Source organism: Dryobates pubescens, chromosome 12 (genome assembly GCF_014839835.1).
Source record: "Dryobates pubescens isolate bDryPub1 chromosome 12, bDryPub1.pri, whole genome shotgun sequence".
Classification (NCBI taxonomy): Eukaryota; Metazoa; Chordata; class Aves; order Piciformes; family Picidae; genus Dryobates; species Dryobates pubescens.
This window is the reverse complement of record NC_071623.1, coordinates 2,296,440-2,310,894: the sequence shown is the minus strand read 5'-3', so window position 1 is coordinate 2,310,894 and position 14,455 is coordinate 2,296,440. Positions and strand designations below refer to the sequence as shown.

Below are 14,455 nucleotides of genomic sequence, written 5' to 3'. Positions count from 1 at the left end.
TCTGAGGGGTTTGTTTGATATTGTTGCTATTATCTGCTAGAGAATAGGATAGGATAGGATAGGATAGGATAGGATAGGATAGGATAGGATAGGATAGGATAGGATAGGATAGACCAGGTTGGAAGAGACCTTCAAGATCATTGTGTCCAACCTATCATCCAACACCACCTAATCAACTAAACCATACAACCAAGCATCCTGTCAAGCCTTGCCCTGAACACCCCCAGCGACGGCGACCCCACCACCTCCCCAGGCAGCCCATTCCAGTGGGCAATCACTCTCTCTGTGTAAAACTTCCTCCTAACCTCCAGCCTAAACCTCCCCTGGTGTAGCCTGAGACTGTGTCCTCTTGTTCTGGTACTGGTTGCCTGGGAGAAGAGACCAACCTCTGCTCACTACAACCCCCCCTTCAGGTAGTTGTAAACTCAGCTTCCATTGAATTATTGCAGCAACATTTGGAATATTGATTACAATCCATTTCTTTTATTTATTGGAAGATAATTGAAATGATTGTAAGCTTTCACCTGTAAATCTTTAATCTGGTGACATCCACAGTTTTAACTTCACAGTATAACTAAGGTTGGAAGAGACCCCAAGGATCATCAAGTCCAACCTGTCCCAACAGACCTCACAACTAGACCATGGCACCAAATGCCACGTCCAATCTCCCCTTGAACACCTCCAGGGACGGTGACTCCACCACCTCCCCGGGCAGCACATTCCAATGACAAACGACTCGCTCAGTGATGAACTTTTTCCTCACCTCGAGTCTAAACCTCCCCTGGCACAGCTTGAGACTGTGTCCCCTTGTTCTGGTGCTGGTTGCCTGGGAGAAGAGACCAACCCCTTCCTGGCTACAACCACCTTTCAGGTAGTTGTAGAGGGCAATGAGGTCACCCCTGAGCCTTCTCTTCTCCAGGCTAAACAATCCCAGCTCCCTCAGCCTCTCCTCACAGGGCTGTGCTCAAGGCCTCTCCCCAGCCTTGTTGCCCTTCTCTGGACACGTTCAAGTGTCTCGATGTCCTTCTTAAACTGAGGGGCCCAGAACTTCATTAGTATGAGCCTGTTTTTGAAGTAGCAGTTTTCCATGTACCTCTTTATTTCAATAAAAACCTTGACCTGAGTCATACCTGCTTCAGTCTTTATTGCTTATTAAAATGTTAATGCTTTTATTTTCAGATTATTGGTATTTCTGCACACATTAATACCTTTTTTTTCCCCCATTTTATTTACACAGATTATGACAGTACCAAATGATCCCTATACTTTCCTCTCTTGTGGTGAAGATGGCACTGTAAGATGGTTTGATACTCGAATCAAAACGAGTTGCACAAAAGAAGATTGTAAAGATGTAAGAGTGAAATCTTTTACTAAAGATGACCTAAATGTAGAGCTGTACATCATACAAACATAGGATATGAATCCTGGTAAGGCTTTTAGAAATAATAGGTTTCAGGGTCGTTGGTGGAGATGACAACATGTTTCCCAAGAAACAAAAAAAAAGTTTGGGGAGTCTTTTTTTCTTTCCTTTTTTTTTTTTTTTTAACTTTTAAATTTATATTAGTGGAATATCTACTTTGGCATTTTTTAGTTCATGAGCTTTGGTGTGAAACTTCTGACGTGATTGAAATCTAACCTCTTGCTCCGCTTTATGATAGTTTCTACAGAGTGCAGAATTGGAGGCAAAATATAAGCTTTGACAATCATCTGCAGCCCTGTGCTCTTGAGCACCCTTTCTCCCACCATTACAAATATTGATAATTAATTACACTAGATCAAATTAGTCACTGGTATTATTCCCTTAGAGGGCAAGGTATTTGTGATGTCCGCTGTGCTTTGATTTCAGAGATAGTTTTTCTCCAATCCAATATTAAAACTGACACCAAATTATGTATTACTACTCTCAATTAATTTTATTCTAAATAGGCATTGTGCATATTCACCAGTTCTAGGGGTTTCTTTCTTGATTTTCTTCTGTCCACTTATTTGCTCATATATGAAATCTATTCTAACCTGTTAAATCAATTTAGACTGGTTCTGTGTATTTAGTACTTTCCTCACTCAACAGTTAACTCAAGTTTCCCTAGGAAGATCCAAGGTGCAAACTAGGTCATAAATCTGCAGTTATTACACTTACCTATTCTGAAATATTTATTCCTGTAGTTTGTTTTGGTTTCTTTGACTCCTTTTTAAATGATTATTATTTTGAGGTACAGTTCTTTCTTTGCTATTTTCCCTTCCCTGCAGGGACTTTTCTGTTCGACTTATGTACAATCTATCTTCACAGGGCCAGACCTAGCTTTCTCAAAACCCCCTTGACTTGTGTCCTGAAGCAATAAATAGAATGAAGCTTATAATTTTCAGAGTTCTTGTGTGAATGCTGTGCTGTGGTTTGTTCTAGGACATTTTAATAAACTGCCGGCGTGCTGCCACCTCCGTCGCGATTTGCCCGCCAATCCCGTACTATCTCGCCGTGGGCTGCTCTGACAGCTCAGTAAGAATATATGATCGCCGAATGCTGGGTACAAGAGCAACAGGTAGGAGCTATGCCTTACAGTAAGCTTTGCTAACCATTTGTGGTTCCAAATTCAGGCTGTTCTTTTCAGAGTAGATAAAATCACAGAATCATAGAATCAACAAGGTTGGAAAAGGCCTCGGAGATCATCAAGTCCAACCTGTCACCCAACACCTCCTGACTAACTAAACCATGGCTCCAAGTGCCACGTCCAATCCCCTCTTGAACACCTCCAGGGACAGGGACTCCACCACCTCCCTGGGCAGCACATTCCAATGGGCAATTACTCTTTCTGGGAAGAACTTTCTCCTCACCTCCAGCCTAAACTTCCCCTGGCACAGCCTGAGACTGTGTCCTCTTGTTCTGGTGCTGGTTGCCTGGGAGAAGAGACCACCCCCGATCTGGGTACAACTTCCCTTCAGGTAGTTGTAGACAGCAATAAGCTCTCCCCTGAGCCTCCTCTTCCCTAGGCTAAACAACCACAGCTGCCTCAGCCTCTCCTCACAGGGCTGTGCTCCAGACCCATCCCCAGCCTCCTTTCCCCTTCTCTGGACATGTTCAAGTGTCTCAATATCCTTAAATTGAGAGGCCCAGAACTGGACACAGGACTCAAGGTGCGGCCTAACCAGTGCTGAGCACAGGGCAGAATGACTTCCCTGCTCCTGCTGGCCACACTATTCCTCATGCAGGTAAGGATGCCATTAGCCTCCTTGGCCACATGAGCACACTGCTGGCTCATGTTCAGCCAGCTATCAACCAGTACCCCCAGGTCCCTTTCTGCCTGGCTATTCTCCAACCACTCTGACCCCAGCCTGTAGCACTGCATGGGGTTGTTGTGGCCGAAGTGCAGTACCTGGCACTTGGACTTGTTGAATGCCATCCTGTTGGACTCTGCCCATCTGTCCAGCCTGGCAAGGTCCCTCTGCAGAGCTCTCCTACTCTCTAACAGATCAACTCCTGCCCCGAGCTTGGTGTCATCTGCCAACTTACTGATGATGGACTCAATGCCCTCATCCAGATCATCAATAAAGATATTGAACATGATGGGGCCCAGCACTGATCCCTGGGGGACACCACCAGTGCCTGGCTGCCAGCTGGCTGTGGCACCATTCACCACCACTCTCTGGGGTCAGCCTCCAGCCAGTTCCTAACCCAGCTCAGAGTGCTGCTGTCCAAGCCAGGGGCTGACAGCTTGGCCAGGAGTTTGCTGTGGGGGACAGTGTCAAAGGCCTTGCTTAAGTCCAGGCAGACTACATCCACAGCCTGCCCCACATCCATCAGGCAGTCACCTGGGCATAGAAGGAGATCAGGTTGGTGAGGCAGGAGTTGCCCTTCCTAAATCCATGCTGGCTGGGCCTGATCCCTTGGCCATGCTGGAGGTGCACTGTGGTTGCCCCCAAGATGATCTGCTCCATAATCTTCCTGGCACTGAGGTCAGGCTGCCAGGCCTGGAGTTTGCAGGTTCCTCCATCCAGCCCTTCCTGTGGATGGATAGTGAATGCCTGAAGCGTTATATTGAGTGAAGAAGATTTCTCTGAGAAGTATGATTTGTAATAATAGTCCTTTAATATTTTCTAATACAGAAATCTTTTGTAAATCTTAAGGAAATCTTTGTAAATCTTAAGTAAACTTAATCTCTTCATCTTAGAATACATGTTGTACTGGATGCAGAAAAAGTCATTTTGTAATGTCTCTTCTTGAATTTTAATTAAGATCTTATCTTCTTGTACTCTGCCATGCTGGAATGTGTTGCTTCTTATGGAAAGGGATGTTATGAACTCTGTATCATGCAATATGCTTACCTTTGCAGTGGTTGTTGATGTTTCTAACCATTTCACTGACAAGCTACAAATTCTTCAGGTGAAAACCAATGTGCATCAGATGCTTATTTTAGGACATAATCTACATAGCCATGCATGCACATTCATGCAAACAATCAGTGTCACAAAATCTATCATTTCTTGCAGCATTTTCATGTTGATCATTGTGATGGGGGAGAAAGGAAACATTAAAGATGATTCAATTAAAAAAACTACCCCTCTCACCAGGGTAACACTCTCTTAAGAGCTCTCCCATTCATCACAGTGGCCAGCAAAATTCTGTGAGAACTGTCTGAGGAACAGATTTCAGGGGACTGATGGAAAGGTGCTATGTACCTTGTTGTGGTGGGTTGAAGTCTCCTCCAGCATTGACTTTAGCCAGAAGCCAATGGAGCTGTATTTACAAGCACAATCTACACTCTACAATGGAATGCAATGAATGTGTACGCAATACACAGGAGTTACAATATTATACAGGTATTTACAATTACCAAACAACATAAAAAAACCCTGGTCAAAAAGAGACCAGGGAAGCTGCTCCCCCCAACCACCCCAAAACCTCCCAAACCCTCCTTGTACCAAGAGAGAGATAGAGAAGCTGGGAGAAAGCAGTGTTAGTCTTATCTCAATATCAGCCAGAAGCGTTATCTTCTCCCAGACAAAGCAGAACAGCCAAGATCAGAGAAGAGAAAAGGAATGGGAATGGAAGTGAAATGTGAAGAATTGTTATGATACAGCTTCTCTTATCCCAGACTTTCATCCAGTGAATTTGTTTAGAACAATCTTTTGTTTTCCTTTTCACACCCAGTAGTGATTTGTTTATATTTTTCTACTTTTCTGCTCAAAATCTGCAGCTAGATTTTAAAGGCATAGCCTAGAACTGCCACACTAGTATTGTAACAGCATGGGAATAAGGCAGATGCAGGTATGCCAGCCTGTGGAGTAGAGGAAAAACAAAATTTTCCAGATTGTAATTTTTCTGGATATCTTGGTACAGTATTCTGCTGGTTTGGGGTTTGTGAGTTTGTCTGTCTTGAATGTTTTTAAGAGGTGAAGTATTCTATGACGACTGAGGAAACTATTGGTTTTCATTTAAACTTTTTTTGGTCCTTATGTAAAATGACAGTGTGTAAAATTGCAATGTAAATGTAAAATTACAGTGTGGCCAGCAGGAGCAGGGAGGTCATTCTGCCCCTGTACACTGCACTGGTTAGGCCACACCTTGAGTACTGTGTCCAGTTCTGGGCCCCTCAGTTTAGGAAGGAGGTTGACTTGCTGGAACGAGTCCAGAGAAGAGCAACAAAGTTGGTGAGGGGCTTGGAACACAGCCCTATGAGGAGAGGCTGAGGGAGCTGGGGTTGCTTAGCCTGGAGAAGAGGAGACTCAGGGGTGACCTTATTACTCTCTACAACTACCTGAAGGGAGGTTGTAGCCAGATGGGGGTTGGTCTCTTCTCCCAGGCAGCCAGCACCAGAACAAGAGGACACAGTCTCAGGCTGCACCAGGGGAGGTTTAGGTTGGGAGTTAGGAAGAAGTTCTATACAGAGAGAGTGATTGCCCATTGGAATGGGCTGCCTGGGGAGGTGGTAGAGTCACCATCATTGGAGGTTTTCAGGAGGAGACTTGATGGGGTGCTTGGTGCCATGGGTTAGTTGCTTAAGTGATGTTGGATTGGTTGATGGGTTGGACGCGATGATCTTGAAGGTCTCTTCCAACCTGGTTTATTCTATGTATTCTATGAGATAATAAAACTGACTTTTTCTGTGGTCAGGGACGGATTGTTGCACATACTAAGTCACAACAGATATAGAATACATAGAATACATAGAATAAACCAGGTTGGAAGAGACCTTCAAGATCATCGCGTCCAACCCATCAACCAATCCAACACCGCCCATGCAACTAACCCACAGCACCAAGCACCCCGTCAAGTCTTCTCCTAAAAACCTCCAGTGATGGCGACTCCACCACCTCCCCAGGCAGCCCATTCCAATGTGCAATCACTCTTTCTGTATAGAACTTTTTTCTAACATCCAGCCTGAACCTCCCCTGGCGCAGCCTGAGACTGTGTCCTCTATACCAAGTGGGAAACAGTTGCATGGAAAATGTCTCTTTTACTCAGTGCTAGACCTTCTAATGGGTAAATTATCTGTTCACAAACTTGTAATTCTAGAATCTATGATTATTTACTGTGTGGATTGGAGATGAGTTGTCAGGGAAGCATGGTAAGTCCAGTGTGTTGTATAGCTCTGCTTTTCAAAGTGATGGTACTATTGTCTTGAAGAGAAGCTAATATTTTTTCCAGACTTTTGAGTAGAAAAGAGGAGATGCATGTCCTAAATTTTTTGAAGTTTCATATAGTTTATTTCTTTCTACTTTGGGTGTAGATAGATTTACATTCTTAATGTGTAAACATCTTAGCTTCTAAAATTTCCATTTGTACTGCATTTGACAGGTAGCTTCCACACACTGTCATGTGGGAAGTAGGAGATCAAAGAAGAGAATTGCATGTGTGGTTTTTCATAGGTTTTCATAGTGTTTGTAGAGTTGGTAAACAAAAATAAGAAATAATAATAAGATTTGATAGGTCATGATTATTGCTGTCTGCTACTACCTGAAGGGAGGTTGTGGCCAGGTGGGGGTTGGGCTCTTCTCCTGGGCAACCAGCACCAGAACAAGAGGACACAGTCTCAAGCTGTGCCAGGGAAGGTTTAGGCTGGAGGTTAGGAAGAAGTTCTTCCCAAAAAGAGAGACTGGCCATTGGAATGTGCTGCCCAGGTTGGTGGTGGAGTCACCATCACTGGAGGTGTTTAGGAAGAGACTGAATGGGGCACTCAGTGCCATGGTTTAGTTGATTAGATGGTGTTGGGTGATGGCTTGGACTTGATCTCAAAGGTCTTTTCCAACCTGGTTAATTCTATTCTATTCTAGTGTAGTCTATTCCATTCTAGTCTAGTCTAGTCTCTTCTGTTCTGTTTTGTTCTGTTCTATTCTGTTCTGTTCTATTTTAACCCATCTTAATGCAGAAGTTCCAGGCTATGTAGCCTTCCCCTAATCCTCTGTTGTTGGATGTTAAACGGTGTAGTGAAGCAGTTGAAAATCTGCAATAGTAAATGTGCCATTTCTGTCTCTCTTCCCTCCCCACCTTTTTTTTTAATTAAAATATTTATTTCTGTATTGATATATTTCTTACAGGGAATTATGCTGGCAGGGGCACCGTTGGAATGGTGGCACGTTTTGTTCCTCCTCATCTCAGCAACAAATCCTGCAGAGTAACGTCTCTGTGTTACAGTGAAGATGGTCAAGAGATCCTTGTTAGTTACTCCTCAGATTACATATACTTGTTTGACCCCAAGGACGACACAGCACGAGAACTTAAAGTTCCTTCTGCTGAAGAGAGACGTGAAGAGGCAAGTGATGAAGATAAGCTGTATGTGTGCTTGCTTTTTATTCCTAGTGGCACACAGTTGTCTTTCCCTTTTAGATTCATCTTCAGTTGTTGCAGTTGATAGATCAAGGTGTGCCAAGTAGATTGTTACAAAATGTGCAGGTTTACAATATTTGGCTTTATATAGTGTTTTGTCACCTTCTGGTTTTCTTTCTTGTTTGGTTTCATTCACTTAAAGATGAGAATGCATCTATGTGAACCTCAGGTTATAAGGCCAGCAGGGGTGGCAGGTCATTCTTGTAGTTGAGGCATAGTCTGTTGCTTTCCTTGCCACCAATGGCATATTCCTTGAAATCAATTATAAATACTATTTCTTGATGACAGAGATGAAGGCAGGTAAACAGTTTAGATTGAGGAGGGAAGCCACTCCTACTGATCAGCAGTAGAAGTTTTGGCAGTGTAACCAAGTTTTTCAGCTATAATGATGCTGACCCTTGTAGTCTAAATTTTTTGATCAATATAAAATTAATCTCTTTAACTCCTTTATATCCTAAGTTCATTACCTTTAGTCTGAGACAGGAGCCTCGACGGAGATTACAATGAGTTGTCAGTATCCTGCTATCTTCAGCTGGAATATGAGGGTGATAATGATGACTGTGATTTCTTCTTTGTATTTGCTGAGACGAGCATCATGATGATGTTTTCTTCCTCACTTTTCTTAGAATCTATTTGGAGGCCACTTTTACACATTTTCCAGCATGTTTTACATGATGTATTTTCTTCATTTGTCAGACACTGTGGCATGGTTTTGCTTTTAAGTGCTTCTCCTCTGTCCCTAAAACAGCTGTTGCTTGTGTCCAACTTTTATAGTGCAGGTAACAGTCATGTGTGAGTTGCTGAGATGTCTCTGGTATTCTCATGTGTCCACATCTGCAGGACATTGCTATCAGCCTGAGCCTCTACTACTTTGTGCTCCATCAATGTCCTGTAGCAATAGGTATTTTTTTTCTTGCAGTTTAGCCAGCTGACATTCTTACACATATCAAAATTGGTACACCACACATCTATGCAAATCTAAGCAAAACTAAAGCAAATTAGGTGATAATTGCCTGGTCACTAGACAATTGCTTTTGCAGCTAAATAAGCTAATAAAAGAATGGACCAAGCAAGTGAAGTCCAGATAAAGCCTGACAAGTATGAATCTTCATATTAAGTGTTGGTTTCATATTAAGCCTGTGGCCTGTTGCTAGCAATGAGCATCCTGTATTTACCAGGCCATAGGCTGCTGTTACTAGTGCAAGTATTGTTGATCAGAAGGGGCTGTAGATTGATAGTGTGAAGGAAGAATGTCCAGCTGAGTTACCTTGTTACCTCACTGAGGCAGGAGAAAACAAAGAGGAACCCAGAAAAATTATGTGATGCACAAAGAGAGAGTCATGCCTGGAGGTGTTCAAGAGGGGACTGCATGTGGCACTTGTCTGTGGTGACAGGTTGGACTCGATGATCTTTGAGGTCTCTTCCAACCTTGGTGGTGGTGATACTGTGAAATGGCTCTGCCCTTCTCCTTTTCTTCTGCATAATTTTGATTTTGAAGTAATTTGGTGGAGATTCAACTGCCCAGTTGTTAGAGAAAAAGAAGATTGTGGCCACCTGTTTGTTCTTTCATGATCGTATGTGTTCTTTGGTTTTGTAGGCACAGAATATGTCCTGTAATCTCTTCTTACCACATTAATTTTTCCTTAATTGCTATTTTTGCTCCAGCCTGGCTTTAGGTTGTGTAGAGCAGAAAGAATGTAAACCTTTCTTCCTGAATCTATTGGATCCTGAAAGTTAGCACTTTAATATTCTGTCACCACAGGGGTGTTACATTTACTTTAAAACTGTCAGCACAAATATACTTTTTTTTTTTCCTAGAGCCAGAAGTATCCAGCCAATAAACTTAATTTAAAACTCTGCTTTGCCTGTCTGAATGTTCAAAGCACTATCTGTTTCTCTTCAAGCCACTGAAAGTAAAACTACCTATAGAGTGCTTGTATTTCCTGCTGAGGGAAAAAGAAAAAGTTGTTCAAGTTTCAAACCCCACAATGATTAAGAAGTGAAGATCATTTTCATGGAGTTTCTCTATTTTGTTAGTGTCCAGTTGCTTGATTTGGGTTTTTTTTGCTTAATTGCAAATCCACATTTCATTAAAATGAAGCTGCCATGTAGTTTTTAAGTATACTTAGGACTGTATAAAATAAAGCCTGCGTTGTTTCTGAGTATCGTTGATTTAGAATGATCAGCTTCTGTGTAGCTGAACCTCTTGCATTCTGTTGATGCAGCGTCGTGAGGATTCATAGCTGCTCCAAACATGCAGCTGCTGCATAGCTGCTCCCATGCAGTGCTACAGGCTGGGGTCAGAGTGGCTGGAAAGCACCCAGGCAGAAAGGGACCTGGGGGTGCTGGTTGACAGATGGCTGAACACGAGCCAGAAGTGTGCCCAGCTGGCCAGGAAGGCCAATGGCATCCTGACCTGCATAACAAATAGTGTGACCAGCAGGAGCAGGGAAGTCATTCTGCCCCTGTACTCAGCACTGGTTAGGCCACACCTGGAGTCCTGTGTTCAGTTCTGGGCCTCTCAGTTTAAGAAGGACATTGAGAGACTTAAAGGTGTCCAGAGAAGGGCAACGAGGCTGGGGAAAGGTCTTGAGCACAGCCCTGTGAGGAGAGCTGGGGTTGCTTAGCCTGGAGAAGAGGAGGCTCAGGGGAGACCTTCTTGCTCTCTACAACTCCCTGAAGGGAGGTTGTAGCCAGGTGGGGGTTGGTCTCTTCTCCCAGGCAACCAGCACCAGAACAAGAGGACACAGTCTCAAGCTGTGGCAGGGGAAGTTTAGGCTGGAGATGAGGAGAAAGTTCTTCCCAGAAAGAGTGATTCCCCATTGGGATGTGCTGCCCAGGGAGGTGGTGGAGTCACCATCCCTGGAGGTGTTCAGGGCGTGGCACTTGAAGCCATGGTTTAGTTAGTCATGAGGTGTTGGGTGATAAGTTGGACTTGATGATCACTGAGGTCTTTTCCAACCTTTCTGATTCTATGATCCTATGACATTGGGGTCTATTTTATTTTTCACTTTATTTTTCGGGCACTGCTATGAATTCAGGTGGCTTAAGGAAATCGAGATGCTGCATTTATGTTTAGACTTAGAATTCCTTTCTGTCCAACATGAATAGCTTTGTCATGCCTTCTTGGTTTTAATTCTAGTTTCAATGTGTTTTCCCTCACAGTTACGACAGCCTCCTGTGAAACGTTTGCGCCTCAGAGGGGATTGGTCGGACACTGGACCAAGAGCAAGGCCTGAGAGTGAGCGCGAAAGAGACGGTAAAGTATTTGCATGTTTGCAGTTAGAGGGGAGTTGTTTCCTTGGATGCTGTGTTTTGTTTTGGTTGGATTTTCTTTGTTGGTTTTTTTTGGGGGGGAGGGGGTGTTTGTTTTATTTTAGGTTTTATTTTCCAATTGTTGTTAAGTATTCCTGAAACGTGCTTCAGACTAAGCTGCCTGTGTTTTAGGAATCAGACATGTCTTAAGATGATCTCCTTAGAATTTAACTCTGCAGGGATTTTTAAAATGTCCAAATTGAAAAGATTCTTACCAGAAAAAAATTGTTGCTTCAGTTAGGCTGATGCAAAGCAAGGGGAGCTTACTGCATTGTCATTGGTCAGATAGTAACAGGAATTAATGCTTGGCCTTTCGCGGTCAGGTCTTGTTCTGCATTCAAAGTTACAAATAAAATACTCTGTAATGGTTACAGCAGAGACCTGAGAACTGAAATTCAGAGCAATAGGATTCTAAGATTCTTTCCATTTTTTGTGAAACAAATGTAGTGGCTAAATTCATGTGCCTCTGTTTTAATGTTTGAAATATATGACTCAATTATTGGAAGCTTCAGGAGTTCAAACGTTTCCAAAGTTCTGCTGTTGGACAAGATACACCAATGCAGGGCAGTGAAGGCTTTGTCATTCATCTTACTCTACATCTAAGGATGTGTATCTGTTTAAACCCAGCAGGTTATGGGGGTACAAGTATTTGGTTTAGTTCCCTTAAATCTGTCTCCCTTTTCTGCCTGTCATTTCCCTTTCCAGATTTTCAGTGTTGGTTTTCTCATCTTCCTGATTCCCCAAACTAGAACTGCCTAGCTGTATCAGACTCATGGTCTATGTAGAGTATGATTCTGTATCCAACACAGAGGTGCTATTGAAGCAGCCAACATGAGCCTGTCCTCTTACCCTAGCCTGTTGCCTTTGTTGCTCCCCCAGTACTTGGAATTTAAAGGGCTAGAAGTGCTAGAGGGCAAATTCCCATCTGTTCCTTTAGAATCTGCATATGGTTTTATTGCATGTGAGTTTCTGTAGTTCTTTTAACAACCTGTTGCTAATAATTCCTATGGCAAAAAATTCTGGCATTTCAGTGCCACTGTGTAAAGGAGGATTACCTTATCTACTGTCTTTTAAACTGCTCTCTTGGTTTCACAGTATCACAGTATCACAAAGGTTGGAAGAGACCTAACAGATCATCGAGTCCAACCTGTCTCCACAGACCTCATGACTAGACCATGGCACCAAGTGCCACATCCAATCCCCTCTTGAACACCTCCAGGGATGGGGACTCCACCACCTCCCTGGGCAGCACATTCCAATGACGAACGACTCGCTCGGTGAAGAACTTTCTCCTCACCTCGAGCCTAAACTTCCCCTGATGCAGCTTGAGACTGTGTCCCCTTGTTCTGGTGCTGGTTGCCTGGAGAAGAGACCAAACCCCTTCCTGGCTACAACCAGGAGAGAGCAATGAGGTCACCCCTGATCCTCCTCTTCTCCAGGCTAAACAACCCCAGCTCCCTCAGCCTCTCCTCACAGGCTGTGCTCAAGGCCTCTCCCCAGCCTTGTTGCCCTTCTCTGGACACGTTCAAGTGTCTCAATGTCCTTCTTAAACTGAGGGGCCCAGAACTGGACACAGGACTCAAGGTGTGGCCTAACCAGTGCAGAGTCCAGGGGCACAAGGACTTCCCTGCTCCTGCTGGCCACACTATTCCTAATGCAGGCCAGGATGCCATTGGCCTTGTTGGCCACCTGGGCACACTGCTGGCTCATGTTTAGGCAGCTGTCAATCAGCTCCCCCAGGTCCCTCTCTGTTTGGCAGCTCTCAGCCACTCTGACCCCAGCCTGTAGCTCTGCATGGGGTTGCCATGGCCAAAGTGCAGCACCTGGCACTTGGACTTGTTGAATGCCATCCCATTGGACTCTGCCCATCTGTCCAGCCTGTCGAGGTCCCTCTGCAGAGCCCTTCTGCCCTCCAACTGACCAACATCTGCTCCCATCTGTAGTTCCCTTTTCTTTGCTTCCCTTTCTTAAAATGGGGGATAGCTTTCCCCTTTTCCAGTCTGTGGGAACCTCAGACTTCCATGACTTCTCAAATATGATGGCTAGTGGCCTAGCAACTTCATTTGCCAGCTCTTTCAGGACCTGTGGATGTATCTCATCAGGTCCCATGGACTTGTGCACCCTCAGGTTCTCTAGGTGTTCCTGGACCTGATCTCTTCCTACCCTGGGTGGTTCTTCATTCTCCCAGACCCAGCCAATACCCTCTGTGACTTGGGTGGAGTGGCTCAAGTGGTTACCAGTGAAGACTGAAGCAAAAATCGTCCCTGATCTCCAGCTCAATGGCATCTAGTGCCTCCCTGATGTACAGGGCCACCCCTTCACCCCTTCTTCCTTGCCTGTCTCTCCTGAAGAGCCTGTAGCCATCCATTGCAGCGCTCCAGCCATGTGAGTCGTCCCACCACATCTCTGTGATGGCAACTACATCATAACTTTCCTGCTGCAGCAAGGCTTCCAGCTCCTCTTGCTTGTTACCCATGCTTTGTGCATTAGTGCACATGCACTGCAGCTGGGCTGCTGGTTTCACCCCTGACTCCAGCTTACCACCCTCAGACTCCTGTCTGGGGGGACTGGTTTCAGCCCCTTCCCCCTTCGAATCTAGTTTAAAGCCCTATCAATGAGACCTACCAATTCCCTTCCTAGAATCTTTTTGCCTTTGGGGGACAGGCCATTCTTGTACACTGTCATCTTTCCCCTCCTCTGGGACAGATGTACTCCATCTGTTGCCAGCTGGCCTGGTGCAGTAGAAAGTTCTCCAACATCAAAAAACCCAAAATGTTTTTGACTGCACCAGCCTCTAAGCCATGTGGTGTTGGATGATAGGTTGGACACGATGATCTTGAAGGTGTCTTCCAACCTGGTCTGGTCTATTCTATTCTATTCTATTCTATTCTATTCTTGGTGAATGGTGCCACATCCAGCTGGCAGCCAGGCACTAGTGGTGTTCCCCAGGGATCAGTGCTGGGCCCCATGCTCTTTAACATCTTTATTGATGAGCTGGATGAGGGCATTGAGTCCATCATCAGTAAATTTGCTAACGACACCAAGCTGGGGGCAGGAGTTGATCTGCTGGAGGGTAGAGAGGCTCTGCAGAGGGACCTGGACAGGCTGGGCAGATGGGCAGAGTCCAAGGGCAGGAGATTGAACACATCCAAGTGCCAGGTTCTGCACATTGGCCACAACAACCCCATGCAGTGCTACAGGCTGGGGTCAGAGTGGCTGGAGAGCAGCCAGGCTGAGAGGGACCTGGGGGTGCTGGTTGATGGTAGGCTGAACACGAGCCTGCAGTGTGCCCAGGCAGCTAAGAGGGCCAATGGCATCCTG

The 14,455-nt window shown here is 44.7% G+C and overlaps 1 protein-coding gene across 1 annotated transcript in view; it reads left to right on the top strand.

Moving 5' to 3' along the window:
- Positions 1 to 14,455, top strand: part of DCAF6 (DDB1 and CUL4 associated factor 6) — a 122,938-nt gene that overhangs the window by 50,040 nt on the left and 58,443 nt on the right. The window contains exons 5-8 of the mRNA XM_054165874.1: positions 1,238 to 1,351; positions 2,402 to 2,537; positions 7,531 to 7,745; positions 10,985 to 11,078. Of these exons, the coding sequence (XP_054021849.1) occupies positions 1,238 to 1,351; positions 2,402 to 2,537; positions 7,531 to 7,745; positions 10,985 to 11,078 (559 nt within the window). The remainder of the gene's footprint in view (positions 1 to 1,237; positions 1,352 to 2,401; positions 2,538 to 7,530; positions 7,746 to 10,984; positions 11,079 to 14,455) is intronic.